The sequence below is a fragment of the Lepus europaeus genome, chromosome 3, assembly GCF_033115175.1.
Source record: "Lepus europaeus isolate LE1 chromosome 3, mLepTim1.pri, whole genome shotgun sequence".
In the NCBI taxonomy this organism is placed as follows: domain Eukaryota; kingdom Metazoa; phylum Chordata; class Mammalia; order Lagomorpha; family Leporidae; genus Lepus; species Lepus europaeus.
Genome location: NC_084829.1, coordinates 93,808,923 through 93,827,570, shown reverse-complemented (window position 1 = coordinate 93,827,570; position 18,648 = coordinate 93,808,923). Strand labels below are relative to the sequence as shown.

At 37.0% G+C, this 18,648-nt stretch overlaps 1 protein-coding gene across 2 annotated transcripts in view; it reads right to left on the bottom strand.

Moving 5' to 3' along the window:
• UFL1 (UFM1 specific ligase 1) overlaps positions 1-9,029 on the bottom strand; it is a 35,865-nt gene extending 26,836 nt beyond the window's left edge. For both annotated transcript variants that reach the window (XR_009865509.1, XM_062186517.1), the window contains exons 1-7: positions 8,884-9,029; positions 7,621-7,766; positions 6,523-6,551; positions 5,729-5,826; positions 4,420-4,534; positions 2,181-2,311; positions 841-899 (exon numbers count right to left, since the gene is read on the bottom strand). Coding sequence is in view for 1 of the 2 variants with exons in the window: in XM_062186517.1 (XP_062042501.1) it covers positions 841-899; positions 2,181-2,311; positions 4,420-4,534; positions 5,729-5,826; positions 6,523-6,551; positions 7,621-7,766; positions 8,884-8,960 (655 nt within the window). In the remaining variant the exon portion in view is untranslated. The remainder of the gene's footprint in view (positions 1-840; positions 900-2,180; positions 2,312-4,419; positions 4,535-5,728; positions 5,827-6,522; positions 6,552-7,620; positions 7,767-8,883) is intronic.
• Positions 9,030-18,648: the final 9,619 nt, after the last annotated feature.

Below are 18,648 nucleotides of genomic sequence, written 5' to 3'. Positions count from 1 at the left end.
TAAATGTGAACACAAATTTTGAACCAAAGTTTAAGTTATCAATTATTACTTTTAAGAATTTTAAAATAAAATGAAATTTTACCCAATCCTTATATAGATTGCAAAAACAGCTGATTTAATTTTAAATGTCTAAAATTTTAAAGTTCATGTTTTGAAAGATAGTAAATGACAATTATTTTTTGGTTCTGTATTTTAATTTATTTTCCATTGTTTTTTAATTCCTATATTTGCACTGATATCTGAGTTGAAATATTAAATCATTGCTTTAAAAAATTATTCCAGTAAAACATTAAAAACTTGCAGAACCTCAAATGAGTTTCACATACACATGAAATAGACAGTGAACCGAGTTTCTTTTTAGAGATGATACTGTATTGTTTGTATGCTAAGAATACATTTTTATTGATAAAGACAAAAATTTTGTTAGAGATAGTTTACTTTAATATTAGAAAATGTAGTATAAAACTATAAGAAAAATTATAAATAAAAACTACTTTTAATCCTATAATTTTAAATCTCTCTAGATGTATATGAATAATAGTGCATACATATTTTCATTTTTTATATATATATGTGTTTCTCTCTCTCTCTCTCTCTATATATATATATATATATAAAATACACACACATACATACATAAACACACTTTTTCATTCCATTTCTGAAAGTGGACAATATTAAGTATTTGACAGGTATAACTGATGCACATATGAAAACTGGAAATATTTTAGTTACAATAAATTTTAAGATTAAGAGGAAAACATTAAAGTTCATTAATAAACTTTACATTAACAGCATTTAGAAATTAATTAAATGACATATAATTTAAACTAAACTCACAGTAAAGAAGTTGCTCCTGAAATCCATATTTTGAAATCAAAGAATTCACTGCTGTGGGCCTTCATTGGAAGAAAAAAAATTTCTTATTAATTCAAGTCAAGCAGCTTTATGAATTTATTTAAGAGTTTATTTAAAAAACAATTTTTTATGGAGTTTAAAAATTTTAAATCAAATTTTAAACCTTTCATCAGAATTATCCTACTGAAATAATAAGGAAATCATTCTGTTTTTCCATCTAGAATCAATTATATTCTCACTGCATCAAATTTTCACCTATTTCTGTGACACTTGACTATCTCCTTTGGCCTTCCGTGTATATTTTTTTTTCACTCTGTTCTATCTGGAGGCTCTTCTCTCTCTTGGGAATATTCAAGTACATGTTATATATGATTGCATTTTTGAAGAAAAATGAGATCTTAAGTAACTGAAAGGAATTCAGAAAGATATACTTGTAGATTAGGGTGAATGAGAGGGATGCATTTCAAATGTTCTTTTTTGATTATCAGAATTGTTAAGCTATGACTATGCATTTCTTTTCTGAAAAATGCTTTAATGTAGTAATTTGTGTATCATAAAATCCACCCAACTGCAGTGCACAATCTAATGATCTCAATAAAGTATATGACAGAGCTATGACTCAACTCCTCGAATGTCAGCTACATGGTTTTCCATGATTCCAGCGTGACTTCAATACAGTAATGTGGGCAGCAGTTTTTAAACTGTGTTCTGCACAAGTGCATCTGGAGCCAAGGGGTGGTGAAGGTAGTGATGGAAAGGAGAGGTGGGTTACAAGAGTGCTGGGCTGCTTTTTAGGACTTTGCAATGCCCACTTCCAATTCACCGAAACTCCCTTTTTATTTTACAAACTGGAGTTCTGATTCAGATTTTGTTTCTTCATAAAAGGATTTGGCTGCTTGAAGAAAAAATGCAAGTCATAATCAAAGACACATACAAAGGGAGCCACCATTGTGGCTGGTTAACCTGCTGCTTATGATCATGACATCCATATCAGAGTTCTGATTTGAGTCCCAGCTGCTGTGCTTCCAAACCAGCTTCCTGCTAATATATTTGGGAAGGCAATGGAAGATGGCCCATAGCATGTGGGCCCCTGCTACCCATGCTGGAGGAGACCAGGATGGAGACCTGGCTTTGGCCTGACCTAGATCTTGGCTGTTGCAACCATTTGGGGAGTGACCCAGGTAATGGAAGATATCTCTATTTGTGTGTATGTGTGTGTGTGTCTGTGTGTCCCCATCTCTCTGTTGCCTTTCAAGTAAATAAATAAATCCTTCAAAAAAGAAAGAGAAATGTACAAGATGTACACTCTAAAACGTGCTTACCGAGTAACAGCACTGAAGAGTCCACGGATACGTGCTTTATGTCGAGCTACAAAAGCTTCAGTAAAAATTACTCCTCTGTTATCAAGATCAATATGTCCATTGATAATTCTACCAAATCGCTGAGTGAGTGCCTTGGGACAAAGATATAAATTTCTATTAATTTGAAAGAACAAAGTGACACATATGCTCTTGTGTACTCATATTCAACTCATGCTGCATGCTGATGTTGTATTGATTATGTGGTTGGGAAATTTCAACAAGCACGCATTACATAAACTAAGATGAAAATGCTGAATTCAGGAAACTTCATTATCTCATGGCAAAGCCAAGAAATGCGTCAAGTTCCTAATATATTAAAACACTTAGCCTTTGATAACAATATTAGCCTTTGATAATTAGAATCTATTTCTAATGTAAAATAAAAAATGATTACCTATTTTTCTAGATATATTTTCGAATTTATAGACAGTGAAGAAATATACATGAGTTTTAGAGAACACCCTTTCTAGAACTTCTAGCACTAACAGAAACTGAAGTCTTTTAAAAGCCAGAAGACCTGAAAATTCATCTTCTTTGATACAAATATTAACAAGTTATATCTGTTCACAAGATCTAAAATCACGGATGATGTCTTTTCTTGGTAATCTGCTTTCAATGTCAACAGAGTATTTCCCCACAGCTATACAAAGACTGGGTCAGGTAAACACAAATTAAGCCTGAGCATGTTTCATATCCCAAGCGAAGTTAAAGCTATTCAAGTCAGCATGACTAAACTCTTATGATATAGAAAAAAATGTTTTCCAAACAACTTAATGAACTTTTAGAATACTGCCTGTGACATTCACAAAAATTAGAGCTAAGCTAATAAAGAAACTATATATTTTCAGTTTTATAAGAAATCATTTGAATTTCTAACTGTGATAAAGCTGGTTTTGTAAATCACAACAGTAGAGATTAACAATAATAAAATAACTATAACAATGCAGTATAAGTTATGTGAATGTGGTCCCTTTCTCTCTCTCAAAATCTCACTGTACTGTACAGACCATAGTTGACCAGAGTAACTGAAATCATAGATAATAAAAGGACTACTGTAAACATTCTCATTTTACAGATATGTAACTTAAAGCATGAAAAGATGAGATAACTTTCCTAATACCAACTAAGAACAGCCATAGACAGGGTTCAAATCAACATTTAACACCAAAACCTACATATTTTCCACTGAACCAAATGGACTTTCATGATTCTAAAATGTCAAACTCCTTAAAAAACAAGAAAAAGGCTCCTATTTTCAGGTAGTATGGTGATTGCAAATCAAGGTATTTTATTTGAGTATTAACACAAATACCTAAAATTAAAAGAATTTTGTAAGGGGCTGGCACTGTGGCATAGTAGGCTCCCGTATCCCATATGGGCACAGGTTCATGTCCTGGCTGCTCCTTTTCTGATCCAAATCTGAAGTACTTGAGTGCCAAAACCAACACAGGGAACCTGGAAGAAGCTCCTGGCTCCTAGTTTCAGATCAGCCTACCTCTGGCCATTGAGGCCATTTGGGAAGTGAACCAGTGGGCAGAAGACCTTTTTGTCTGTCTCTCCCCCTCTCTGATTATAGCTCAACCTCTCAAATAAATAAATAAAAATCTTAACAAAGAGAATATATGAGATTTCTATAATACTGACAGTTTACAGGAAGGAAACTGACATCAAAAGATGTTGGTGCTTTTGAGATTTTGTTGACAGGGAGGTCCTATAAATTATAAGATTGTTAGTAGCATCCTGACTTTCACCAAAAGACACCAGTTGTACCTCCTTCTAATTATAATCTTCACCACTCATTTCTGAAAATATAACTGGGAATCTAGGATTGTTGTTTAAAGTTTCTGTACAGTGAATAAATATCAGAAGCACTAAATACATCCATGCATTGATAGTATATTATTATATATGGTATATGTACTTATAGTATAGTATTACATCAAGTCAGCTCTAGAGCTTAGTCTATTGACTATATTTTGAGTACTCATTAGTTCAGAAAGATTGCATTGTAATAATTTTTAAATGAACTCCTCAGTGTCATCAATGCATAGGACATACCCCCAAAATACACTGCTACCTATATATTAAGTCAGACTTTTGCAGCAGTAAGTCCACTGATGGTTTAGAAAGTCTCTTTTTTTCCCAATAATGGTTTCAAATTCCTCATTAAAAGTATAGATTATACTATTAAAAAACATACCTGTGTCAGAAAGTTTCCAGGTAGATCATAGGTCTTACACAATTCTGATATGGTCACCTGACCACTTTCTTGCAACTTATCATTTACTTCCTCTGCTAATCGATCCAAATAGTTCCTAATAGTGGAAAAAAAAAAAAAAAAAAAAAAAAGAATGGAAAAATCCAATTAGGAATAATGTTTTTTCTTTATTTCCTTTGTTTAATTTCTGTTAAAATATGCCTCCAAAGTAACAAATATGGTATGTGTAGGTAAATATAACTCATAATCAATATTCTAAAAGTCATTTTTTCCTAATCAATGGGTTATAAATTATTATTTATAATTTAAAAACTATTATATTAGTGAATAGAAATTTTGCAGTCAATACTTTTTCGAACATGCTTGCTTTCAGAGTTAAAATAACATAAGAAGATTATAAAAGTTGGGATACATGTGTGGTGTAGCAGATCAATTCACTACCTGGGACACCTCCATCCACTATTAGTTAATGGTTAAAGTTCCTGCTATTCTGCCTCTGATCCAGCTTCCTGCTAATCCATGTGCGAGGTGATGGTCCAGGTACTTAAGTCCCTCCTGCAACCAATCCAGGAAGACCTGGATGGAGTTCCTGGCTCCTGGCTTTGGCCTGGCTTAGCTCTGGCTATTGTGGGCGTTTGGGGAGTAAACCAGAGGATGGTAGGTCAGTCGCCCTCTCTCTGTTTCTCTCTCTCCCCCACCCGCCAATCTCTCTGTCACTCTGCCTTTCATATAAATAAATATATAAATCTATCTTTAAAAAAAAGTTTTGTACTGCCTTAAGCTGATAGGAGTATAATTTATGTCTGTAGTATTTCCAACTTTTCCACACAATTGCTTACTTTTTAAGTAGACTGATCCTTATAACTGTCAGTTCTGTTAAGAATTCTAAATGAAATGCCTAGCTAACTACAACTGACCTATATTTAAATATTGCTGAAGTAAAAAAAAAGACAACAAAGTGGTGCTCTAAATATTTTAAAATCACAGCTTGCGATTCTGGCATCCCATATGGATTCTGGTTCATGTCCCAGCTGCTCACCTTCCAATCCAGCTCCCTGCTAATGTGCCTGCGATAAGCAGCAGAGAATGGCCCAAGTACTCAGGCCCCTGGGACTCACGTGGGAAACCCAGATGAAGCTGCTTGCTTTGGTCTGGCCCAACGCCTGCTGTTGCAGCAGCCATCTGGGGAGTGAATCAGCAGATGGAAGACCTCCTTCTTCCCCTTTGTCTCTCCCTTGATCTCTGTAACTCTTTCAAAAAAATAAATAAATCCTTAAAAAAATTTACTTACTCATCTATCAGTTGTCCCAATACTAGCTGAACATGCTTTTCTGATTTGATAATGTCACTAATCCTATTTTCAATATGAGTCAGGTCCACATTAATTACCTGGAAAATAAATACATGTCACATTAGTGGTGAGGTTGTATTGTTTCTTAAGTTTGAAATTACATATGTATAGAACTATAGTTTTTTTAAAAATTTATTTTTTAGAAAAATTATTTGTTCTTAGATGATTTTTTTGAATTTATCTGAAATACTGTAAAAGCCTCATATAGGAAATTTAAGGCTTATTTTCAATTCTGTAGAATTACACTCTCACTTGTTAAAAACACTTTTATTAAGCAGAAAATTACATTTTTATTTAACAGACATCATTTCACATAAGATTTGCCAGGTTATTATATCCAGTGTACTTTGGTGTTGATATATGTACTTATATAATTTTTATACATCCTCTATTTTTGTAATATTTCTCTATTACTTCTACATACTAAAAACATGTAAACAGGAAACACTAGTGATTTTTCACAAAAAGTTAAATAAACCTGCAATTACATAAAATGGTAACTATGAGTTTATTTGGTAAAGAATAAAGAATAAGCAAATCAACTGTGAAAGGAGCATTAATTCAGTACATTAGAGCTTATTAAATCAATCCAGTATATCAGTGAGGATTACCTAATTATTTCTTCACAACCATTATGCTACTGGGATTAATGGACACTTCTTAATCATTAAACAAATTCACAGTACCAAAAGATTGAGAAATCAAAGCAAAAATTTCATACATTTAAGATTTACCTGTTGTAGATCAACAATGTTTACTCGACCTTTAAAGAAAAGAAATTTATTTATTTTAAATTATGTGTACCCACAGACCAGTCAAAAACTATAAATTCTGACAGATTAAAGTTTTGGACAATCAAAGTCCTTCTATAATAGACATAGAACCACAAGAATTAATGTGTTCAAATATCAACCATAACTGAGGAAGTCTTCATGGCTAAAGCCACAGGAAATAATTTATTTTCAAAGTTGTTTTTATCACCTCAGGCTACTTAAGTACAACAACTGATGCACAAATTGGCTAAACTTATGGAGGAACAACTCACAATATATTCAAATAAAGCAAGATGGAATTTTTCATTTATTTGAGTGTTTCATTTATTTGAAATTGAAAGGTAGGCTTTTTATCTATCAACAAAAGACAATCTATTAAGTTTTCCAAATTATAGCTCATATTTTATTAGTACTATATAGGAAGATAAAAAATACAACCAACACCAAAACTATATACAGATGACATATCAGTAAGAGTTATTTTCATAACTGATTCTATTTTGGGTAAAAATTTCCTTAATAGTTTGTTCAAGTTTTTTTTTAAAAGACAAAGGAAATTTTTGTGTGCTTGAAACAGCATTTCATACAATGTGACAGATGTAACACTGTTACATTGAGTTACCTTATACCTATATACATGTAAATTTTTTTTTTCAAAAAGTATGGTAGGTAATAAAGCCTTGATTCTTGAAACTCTATAATCCTTCCAAATCTCTTTTATCATCCTCATAATTACCACCTGATAAAAAGCAGTTAGGAACATTCTCTTAAGTTATATAATAAATTTAAAAAATGTGAAAAGATGACCATTTAATTTACATACAGTGTAAATAACTCAAAATCATCAAAAAAGTACTATTCTGCAAAGTAATATTTGAATTCACTTAAATTATACAATCATGTTTTCATGAACCTAGTAAAATACTTTAAAGTGATTTAAGCTGATAAGCAAGTTAACAAATGAGAAAGGTGTCTTATAAACAATTTATTTAGTAATGTTTTCAAAGTATTCTTTTCTTTCAAAAATTTAGAAAAAAAAAACACTAAGAAATTACTTACCACCTCGAACATGTAGCTCATCTCTCATTTCCTTACTGATTTGGGCTGGAGTAATATATTCCTTCCCATCGAGTGTGTGAACTACGTCTAGTTGTTTCTGAGCAATCAGTTTATTCACAATCTCAATGCAGTTCCGTTCTGACAATCTGAAGAAAAAAAAGTTTCGAAAGTGCATTTGATATATTGGTGCATAACAAAATTAGCACAGGTATGAAAACTGGTTTTACAGAAGTTCGGATAAAGAGTCACTAACTTGAGTTACAAAATCTGTACCTTCCATTAGTGTAACAACACTGATTTCAGAACTGAAAAAATAACTGAATAAGCAGGTTGACATACATGTACAGCATTTACTTGACTAGCATACATCATTCTAGTACAGACGTCAAGTTTGCTCTCTTCTAGGCCTACTTCCAGTCTTCAAATCTGAATAGAAAGTTGAGGACACATAATTCAGGTAGAAAGAAAAATCCAGCCCTACTTCCCACTTTAGCCAAGAGTTTTCTTTAGGTGAAGAGCAGAATTGCCTCAGTTATTCGCTTGGTCTATAGGCAGGCAGGCGACTTGGCCTACGGCCACTCTTAGTTACCACTCATGCACTTATTGTGCCTTAGTTTTTAAAATTATTTTTGTAGCGCTCAGTAATACAAAATACAGCTTCAAAGGGAATACACACAGGTAGGAAGCAATCAACAAATATAAAAGTGGTTCTTTCTGTATGCTCTCTAATATCAAAGAGAGTCATGGTGATCTGAACACATCCCCCAATGAATGGGTTTGTAAAACAATGTCAGGGCCCCAGAATCCCTTAAAAAAAAAAAAAAAAAATGACAGATGGCGTCACAGGTCTGGCCTAGACCTAGATCTGTCAGGGCAGACAAAAATTTTGAAAGGGTCAATATAGCATTTGCATAGAACTGTGTTTGGGGGTTACTCGCTCAAGCTTATCCTGAGTCAGGGAGTGTATGTGGGTAAGGATGCCACAGTGACGTGTGGCGGGTGGGTGAGCAGAGATCCGACAGCCCGGATTCACCAGGCTCGGCCACGCTGCGGTGAGGCGCGTCAGCAAACGGCAGGGGATCCCGGGCTGCGCAAAGCGGCCTGCGCTCGGAACTGCGATCCAGGCTCGGGGCGAAGGGAGGAGGCAGGGATGCCGGGCTGAGGGGAGCCAGGGGCCAGGGCCTGGGATCTAAGCTCCCAGGTTCACCCGTGTCCGCTAGGAGCCTCAATCGGGTTCCACCATGGAGAGGAAGGGTCGGGCACCTCTGTGTGGCCTCGGCAAACTGCGCGCGCTGGAAGTCAGCCGCCAACCGCCTGATCTCTTCCCAGGCGTCCGCCATCTCTGCCGTTCTCGCCGAGACGCCGCCGAACAGCAGACACGTCAGCCCAGCCGCGGCGGCGGGCGAGGCGGCGAGACGGAACGGGCCGCGCTGAGGGACAAGAAACTCCGCCCCCGATCCAGATACGAAACGCGTGAGCCTGGCGGGGGCGGGGAGAGCTGAGTCCCCGCCCACCGCAGGCGAGGCGTGCGTTGGGCAAAGTGAAGGCCGCGGCCGGTCCCTGGGGGCCCGCGGGCAGGGTGCTGTGGAGTTCTGAGTCGCTGAAGTGTTGCGTTATTCTTAATGTTTCAGCGAAGTGGTAGTCAAGTGCACTACTTTTCCTTTTCTTTCGTCCTCCACTTGTTTTGTGGGGACGGGCGGGAAGCCTGCCGCTAGCATCCGCTCTTCCTTCTCTGGCTGAGGGAACCCCGTTAGTTTTTCACACGTGCGCAGGGCAGTGTACCTTTTGGGGGAACACGTGAGGTTACGCTACTGAAGGTAATGACTCGTGGTTTTTGCACGCAGTAGATACATTTGTGTGTCGTCGTCTGTGGAGTTGCTTCACGAGTATGCTGGAACCTTTCCTCTCTCTTTCAGGGAAGATTGGCTCCATCCCATAATGAATAAATATACATTTAAGGTAAGAATTGTGCATGGCTATCAACAAAATGTGTAAGTAAGAGGAAACTTCTGCCTTCCTACACGGAGATTTGTAAAGAGTAACTTTTACTTATTCCCCACTCCCCGCTTAAAAAAATTGATTCATTTTCAATCATAAATCTTTTTGGATTTGGTAAAGGGAAACTATTTCCGTTCCTCTCCCATCTAAGTATGTTGTTCTGGGTAATTCAAATTCAGTGCTGCAAGTTAATTATTAAAGTTCTCGGTTTAATACACAACACAGAGAATCCAGTCAACAAAACTTGTCACTAAATACCGCCACCAAGGAACTGCGTTGTGGTGCAGCCAGTTAAGCCTTTGCTGGCTGCCATGCTGCTATCTATTGGAGGCCAGGGCCAGTGTGGGATGTTTGGCTTTCTGTCCAGCTTCCTGCTAGTGCACCTGGGAAGCCACGGTAGATGGCCCAGGTATGCTGCTCCTGCAACCCCTGTGACAGACCAGGATGGAGTTCCTGGATCCTGGATCCTGGTTTCAGCCTTTGAGTTTGTTGCAACTCTTTGGGTGATGAACCACTTTATAGAAGATCTCTGTGTCTCTCCCATCTCTCTGTTCACTCTGCTTTTCAGATAAATAAATTAATAAATCTGAAATAAATAAATACTGCCAACACAGCAACGCCTGATGGTGAACCAAGAAGTACAACACTAGATGTCAAAGAGTAACCTGAAGGTAGTATGTACTGTGGTTCCAAAGAACATCAAGGTTTTCTCTATTAAGATGTCATGAGTATAGTGGTGGAAAAGACAGATATGGTTTCACTATAATAACTTATAATCAACCTAATGGTTTATTTATATTTATTTATTTATATATATTAACATTTGTATATATTCCTAAAAAAGGAGATTATAAGAACAATTCACAGTTATATTTTCAAGACACTAGATTGTTCTAATATGGTAGTCACTAGTTGCATGAGGATATTTAAATTTAAATTAAGATAAAATAGAAAATTTAACCTTCCTTTGCCCAAGCTCTATTTTTTTTTTTTTTTTTTTGGACAGGCAGAGTGGACAGTAGAGGGAGACAGAGAGAAAGGTCTTCCCTTTTGCCGTTGGTTCACCCTCCAATGGCCGCCACGGCCGGTGTGCTGCGGCCGGCGCACTGCGCTGTTCCAATGGCAGGGGCCAGGTGCTTCTCCTGGTCTCCCATGGGGTGCAGGGCCCAAGCACTTGGGCCATCCTCCACTTCACTCCCTGGCCACAGCAGAGAGCTGGCCTGGAAGAGGGGCAACCGGGACAGGATCGGTGCCCTGACCGGGACTAGAACCCGGTGTGCCGGGACTAGAACCCGGTGTGCCGGCGCCGCAAGGCGGAGGATTAGCCTACTGAGCCACGGCACTGGCCTCCAAGCTGTATTTCAAGTGCTGAGTAGTCACGTGTGGCTTGTGGCTATTGCATAGGAGTATATAAAACATTTCCATCTTTGTAGAAAGTTTTATTGTACGTCCTTTGACAAGGATGAACCTTTGTTCATATCCTGAGATTATGTAATTTAACTTTGCTTGCTATCACCAGCTAACAATCATGTACTCCAACTCCACATTTAGTCATTTTAAGCAAGGAATAAGCATTTGAATGATTATATTTCAGAGTTGGCCAATATCCAATATAAAAGAGAAGAGATTTAAGCAATATAGTTTGTGACTAGAATTATAGTAAAAAGCCCAAGAAGCTATTTAATAAGTCATGGGACATTCCTTTGAGTAATGAGCTTTTTGTAGATTTGGGAAATGAAGCTTCCATTCTCTATACACAATTTTCTAGTAGCTCTGGTTGTATCTAGAAACTTAAGTTGAATTTTATATGTAGGTGATGTAGGAAGGAATGAGGGTGTATCTGAGACCATACTCAGATTAATTTTTAAATGTGAAAGTTCATAAAATAATCTTGCATTGGTAATATTGATTGATGGTTTAATTGGTATATTATAAAATGTGCTGTTGTAAAGTTACTCCTAGATAAAGCTTTTTAACAATATTATTTGAAGTACTTTCTCCATCTTAAATAGGAAAATAAAACTAAACAACTACAAATAAGTATTATTAAGCAAAATCTGTATTTACAATTTGTCATATAGAGAAATGACAAAGATATCTGTTGTTAATTATATCACTGATGTTATCCTATTGTAATTAAGGGTTTAAAAATTATCTTAATCCTCCCCTCCATCCACATTGCTAATAAAACCTACAGATAGCATCTGTGCCTTAAGAAACCATTTATTCATGTTGGGAGGAAGAGAAAAAAAAGCCATAGAAAAAGATGAAAGTAATTGGAGAAGAAAGTGTAGAGGAGGCATAGTCAATAATACCTCTTCACAGTCAAACCCATCAACTGTTACAGCAAAGAAGTTGTGACTTAAGAGGGAATCAATTTTTTTCTGCCATGATTGCAATAGAAATCAGCTTGTAGAAATATAAAGGTGTATCAGTCAGGGTTCTCCAGAGGTAAGCAGAGCCCGGGGTGGGTGGGAGAGGAGATTGACGCCCTGTCTTGTGATTATGGAGACTGAAGAGTCCCACGATGTGTCAAATACAAGTTGGAGAGCTGGCAAAGTCAGTGGTGTGGTTCAGTTCAAACTCAAAGGCCATGAGAACCATTAGTGCTGGTGTCAGAGGGCAGGTGAAATTGGATGTCTCTAATTTTCTGTTCCTTCAAGGCCCTCAAGGGATTGACTGATGCCCAACTGTGGTTAGTATGAGCATCTTTATTTAGTCCGTTGCTTCAAATGCTATTCTGTGCTGGAAACAGCTTCACAGACACATCAGAAATCGTGTCTTACAAACTCTCTGGGTGTCCCTTGGCCCAAACTGACACATAAAATTAACCATCACTGAAGAACTACCTCATAAGCAAATAAGAATAATGGAAACTAGAACAAAGATAGACCTGGTCAAGCATTAAGCTGGGAAAAGGTAAATCAATGAAAAGAGGAATTATGATAGTGTGGAAGAGGGAGGCAAGACTTCAAGAGTCATAGAATTGTAGAGTCATAGGCCAGGAGTGCTCTTTAAATCATCCATGCTAATATCCTACCTGACACTGGAACAGTTTTTCTGCTAAATCCCTAAAAGATTATTTAGGTTTTACTTGAGCCCTTAAAGTGATGAAGTGTTCCTTTCTTTGCATGGTAGACTAATCTGGATTTTGACAGATCTAACAGAAATCCTAGCTTTGCACTAAAGCAAGATCTGTTACCCTGTAGCTTCCATAGACTTTCTCTGGGTGATACACAGAAAGATTATAAATCTTTTTTTTCTGACAGCTCCCCCAAATATTTGAAGCATGTCCCTCCCTAACTTATATTTTTCTTAATTAAATATCCCAGATATTTCAATTATTTCCTATCTCGATTTCTAGACCTCTAATTCCTGGCTACTAAATCAGGATACAGTTGTTGAAGTCTAGTTTGCCAATGTCAGTTTTAGAAAGTGAAGTCTTGAAGGAATTCAGCATTTTAAACATTGTCTATGAAAGATTGATTTTACCAGATATTTTGCTTCTGTTAATTAGACTTGTTTTAAATTGAGTTGGTTGGGGCTGGTAAGGTGGTGTAACAGATAAAGCCACTGCCTGCAGTGCCAGCATCCCATATGGGCGCCAGTTCAAGTCCCAGCTGCTCCACTTCCAATCCAGCTTTCTGCTATGCCTGGGAAAGCATTAGAAGATGGCCCCTGTACCAGCGTGGGGGACCTGGAAGAAGCTCCTGGTTCCTGGCTTTGGATCAACTCAGCTCTAGCCGTTGCAGCCATGTGGAGAGTGAACCAGCAGATGGGAGATGTTTCCCTCTCTCTCTGCCTCTGCCTCTCTGTAAATAAATCTTAAAAAAAAAAAAAACAAAAACAAAAACTGAGTTGATAATGAATTGTTTCTGGCTGGTATTTATCTGAATTGTTATCAAACCAGTGTGAGTCTATTCTGTACCTGAGCAAATTAATCTATTTTGATGCATTTCACTTTGTTTTGACTCATTAATTAATTAATTCAATGAATAGTTTGAGGTCTGCTGTGTGGAAGTTTTAGTGCTATAACCTGGAAATACAGTAAAGAATGAATTGATCTAACCAACTGAAATTACTTAAAAAAATTAAGTGTGGCATTCAACCTTTTTATTTCTGCCATCACCTGTCATCTAAATTGGTTAAGTTTGATTATACCCTTATTTAAATTCATAATGAGATTTATTACAATAAAATCAAATGTGTATTCCTATGATAATTCAGTGGCCTTGATTCCCTTGGATCTTAGATTTTACAAAATTTGGAACAAGAGTGTATACTAATAGTGTGATACATTTATTTTATAGAAAAGAGTTAATACCTTGCTTTGAGTATGATTACTTTAAATACCATATATTTTGTTTATAGGGAAGGTCATGGAATACTAACTTGTGTGTGGAATTAGAGAATTTAAAGTTATCAATTTTGAGGCCAGCGCCATGGCTCACTTGGTTAATCCTCTGCCTTACAGCGCCGGCATCCCATATGGATGCCAGGTTCTAGTCCCGGTTGCGGCGCCGAATTCTGTCCCGGTTGCTCCTCTTCCAGTCCAGCTCTCTACTGTGGCCCAGGAGGGCAGTGGAGGATGGCCCAAGTGCTTGGGCGCCTGCATCTGCATGGGAGACCAAGGGGAAGCACCTGGCTCCTGGCTTCGGCTCGGCGCAGCGCTGGCTGCAGCGGCCATTGGGAAGTGAACCAACAGAAAAAGGAAGACCTTTCTCTCTATCTCTCTCTCTCACTGTCTATAACTTTACCTGTCAAATAAATAAATAAAAATAAAAAAATAAAGTTATCAATCTTCCAAGGAGTAAAATTTTCAAGACTTACTCTTAAGGAACTCATACTGGTTCCTGATAATTACTGTTTTATCTTTGTCTAAATCCCACAAAGCCATCTACTTAATTATTTGTTCTAGAGCAGTTGCTGCTTTTTTATATTTTTATTCTTACTCAAAAACAAGATTTAAAAGTCCCCTTTGATGTTCTTAGGTGTTGCTCCTTGAATCCTTCCACCTTCATTCATAAAGCAACAACTAGCATTCTTTCCATTCACATCATTTTAACATTTGTACATAGTCTTTGTGGTCTGACCTACTGAGTCAAATGCACGTAAATACTTCATAAACTATAAATTCTCTGTATTTCTGCCCCTGCTTATTCGTCACTAGTGTTGTTTGTAATTATATTGTCAGAATTTCATCTTTGAGCTACAGTTATGTGAAAATTGTGCTGCAAATATGTTTTTCCCCAAACCACTAAGTGTTCTTTTGTTTCCAAGGAAACAAATTCTATATTAGTATTTACTTTTTTTTTTGTTCCTTTGCAATGCTGTATTTAGAGCTAAGTTTATTAGTCTAGGCATAACTTGTTTTCCTTTTCATACTCCCCCACAGTGTAACACCCAGGCAAATGACAAAAAGGCAAGTCTGCAAAGAAACAAGTAATGTTCTTGTCAGTGCTTGGTCTTGTTCTCAGAGGAGTTGAAAATTCAGCTAATTCATAATGGAATGTGTTTTATAGGAATATACTGCCAGTTTATATCACTTCTAAGGCAATGGTTTATCACTGTGGGCCAGCTAATAGTCATAGGAACACATCCTAAAGAAATAAGAATACACGTATACTTCCCATGAAGCAAAAACCCCAGCCTGGCTCAAATCACTACTGTCGACTTATGTCCTCCTTTGTCTCTTGTTTCTCCTTCTTTCTCCACTGCCTTATTGTCATTGTCCTCCCTCTTTTCCTGTTCCTCCTCCATCATCTTTTCCATATTCTCCTTTTCTTCTTCCATGTATTAATTCTTAAACATACCCACAAAATGGTATGTTGAAAGGAAATTGTGTTGTTGTAGCAGATGCCACACCAGCACAGCCACGGTGAGAACATCTGAAAGTTGTAAAGATGCACAGTTGGCATTTATAAAATTTACCTGCCTGGAGCCAGAAATATAGCATAGTAGGATGTTGCCAATTGGAGTCTCACTACTCCTCTTCTAATCCAGCTCCCTGCTAATGAGATAGGAAAGCATCAGATGTTGGTCCAAAAACTTGAGTTCTTGCCACCCATGTGGGAGATATGGATGGAGTTCCTGGATCCTGGCTTTGGTCTGACTCAGATCTGGCTGCTGTGCCTGTTTTGGGAGTAAACCAGTAGGTGGAAGATCTCTCTGCCTGTGTCTCTCTTTAGTGTACTTTGTCATTCTGCCTTTTGAATAAATGAATAAATCTTTAAAACAAATTTATCTTCTTAGATTCCATTCTGAGAAGATTGTTTCTGAAAGTAAGTTCTAGCCAAGTTCCTAAAAGTGACAAAATCAAGGGTAGTTGACAACTGTCTTAGTTAATGGAAAATATAAAAGTGTCCCTATGTACACACACCAGCTTTGTTATTACAAACTGACAAGGCAATTCTTGCGTTTTGATATAATTATTTGTTTCTTTGAATTACTAAATGTATACATATATTTTAAGCAGATTTAGTTTGTTTATGAAGAAGATATTACTGTTTATGCCTATCATACATAGTAGTTACATTTTGTGATAATTTTACATGGACTAGACATTTATTGCCTTGGTCTATGTTTGATCACAGCCTTTCCAACTCATTTCACAGGGTCAGCAAATACACACCACATAAGCTAAAATTCTTCTCTCTAATACTCAAGATAGACTACTAATCAATTATGACATTTGTTTGCTAACCTAGGAAACGGCATCAGAATCCTTCGCAAACTGTTCCAGCCCAGCTGCTGACAATATATCAGAGTTGGCACTTGCTGTGAAATATATTTGCCATTCCAGGGGAAGTCCATACCTTTGAGAAAGAGTCTCCTGTAAACAGATCTCTGGTCAGTGCCATCAGAAATACAAGGGTCACTGATGGAATATGTCAGGAATTTCTCTCTGAATGGAGAAAGAATTCCAGGAAAATCGGATGAGAGAGCCTAATTTCTCAAGAGATGGAAATTGAGGAATGATAATTTTGGTTTGGATTTGGGATAAATATAAAATGGAAATCAAAAAAGAAAATATTCTTTGAGACTGTGTCCATCCATTCATAGATGAATTATGTGGATAGCAGCCACTCAGATTCCTTTCATTCTATTGAGTGTTATTTGTGTTGCAATGTGGTATCTAATTGTGACATACTGGGCATTCCCTATATTTAGTTATCTAATGGAGTAGTGAAAGGGTAAATTAGTTTTTCTTGCAACATTGAGGAAGGACACCCTCCTTTTAACCCAGGGTTCCTGACTTTTTGGTCTTATGAAAATTTATAGTCTTAAACATTTTGAGGACCTCCCAGAGTTTTTGTTTATATTGGTTATATCTATCAATATTCATCATGTTTGAAATTAAAACTGGAATTAAAATGGTTATAGAAAATTATGATAGTACATGCATATTAATATAAATATAATATTTTTTGAACATTTTGTAGAATAAAAAACTTAGAAGAGTAGAATTGTTTTTTAGCCATTTGTGGAGTGAGCCAGTGGATGGGAGATTTATCTCTCCCCCGCCCCTTCCTCTCTCTTCCTGTTATTATGCCTTTCAAGTAAATAAAATGGCCACGACAATCAGGACTTGGCTAGGCTGAATCAGGAGCCCAGAACTCCATCTGGGTCTTCCATGTGGGTGGTAGGCATCCAAGTATTGAGCCATCATCTGCTGCCTCCCAGGGTGAGCATTAGTAGGAAGCTAAATTGGAAGCAGAGACAGGAAAGGGTTCCAGAGACTCCGTATAGGCACCATGATATGGGATGAGTGCATCCCAAGAGATTGCTTAACCTGATGGACTACAACCCCACACCAAGAACTGTTGCTTTAACACATTCTATGGTGTCCACTGAGTTGAAATAAGATGAATACAAACAGTTTCCTAATAGGACTATTCCTGAAGTTGCATTATTCAAGAAGTATGAATATTATAATATACTCTCTCAACTGAGATTATTCATTCAGTTTTATGTTTATTAATGATAATTTTAGACCTTTTAGAATATATACATTCATAATTTTTAAAGATTTATTTATTAACTTGAAAGAGTTACACAGAGAGAGGAGAGGCAGAGAGAGAGAGGTCTTCCATCTGCTGGTTCACTCCCCAATTGGCCACAATGGCCAGAGCTGTGCCAATCTGAAGCCAGGAGCCAAGAGCTTCTTCTAGGTCTCCCATGCAGGTGCAGGGGCCCAAGGACTTGGGCCATCTTCTACTGCTTTCCCAGGCCATAGCAGAGAGCTGGATTGGAAGTGGAGCAGCCAGGACTTGAACTGGTGCCCATATGGTATGCCGGCATTGCAGACAGTGGCCTTACCTGTTATGCCACAGCGCCGGCCCCACGTCCATAATTTAGGTACAAATACATCCCAAAATTATTGATATAGAACTAAATATTCTATGAAAGACAAACAGAAAAAACAAGAGAATAAACTTGGGATTAGGAGAAAATAGCAATGTAGTTATTCAGGTCATATATTCCTATAAAGTTGACTCATTTATTTAATAAATGATTACTGAGCACTTGTTCTAGGCATTGGAGGTGCATGAATGACTAAAATAGTCCCAGTTGTTATTCTCATTGAGACCACATTATAGTTATAAAACTTGCATCCAAAAAATGGCTTTAGATAAAACAAATGAACAACAACAAAAAAGTCAAACAAACAAATGTATCATTGAGAAGATTATCACTGGCCAAAAACATTAAAAGGAGTCTTTAGGGGGAGCAAAGATTGTTGAAAATATAGCAAATAAGTTTCCCATAATAAACATCACAATTGACTTTATAAAATCATAAATTCCATTGGTGAAAGTTGAAGATGTGGGAATAAAAAGCAGCTAAGAATATTGTAAGAGCTAGTTTTTGTGAAAAGTGTAATGCATTGCCAGAATTATGAGACTGTGGTTCCAAAATGAAATTATCTTCCTTTTATGTCCAACTTTTTCATAGGACAACCCCTTCTGGTGCATTAGAAATTGTACTGTTGGCCCAAACTTAGTTCCAAGGCTCTATCTATTGAATGAG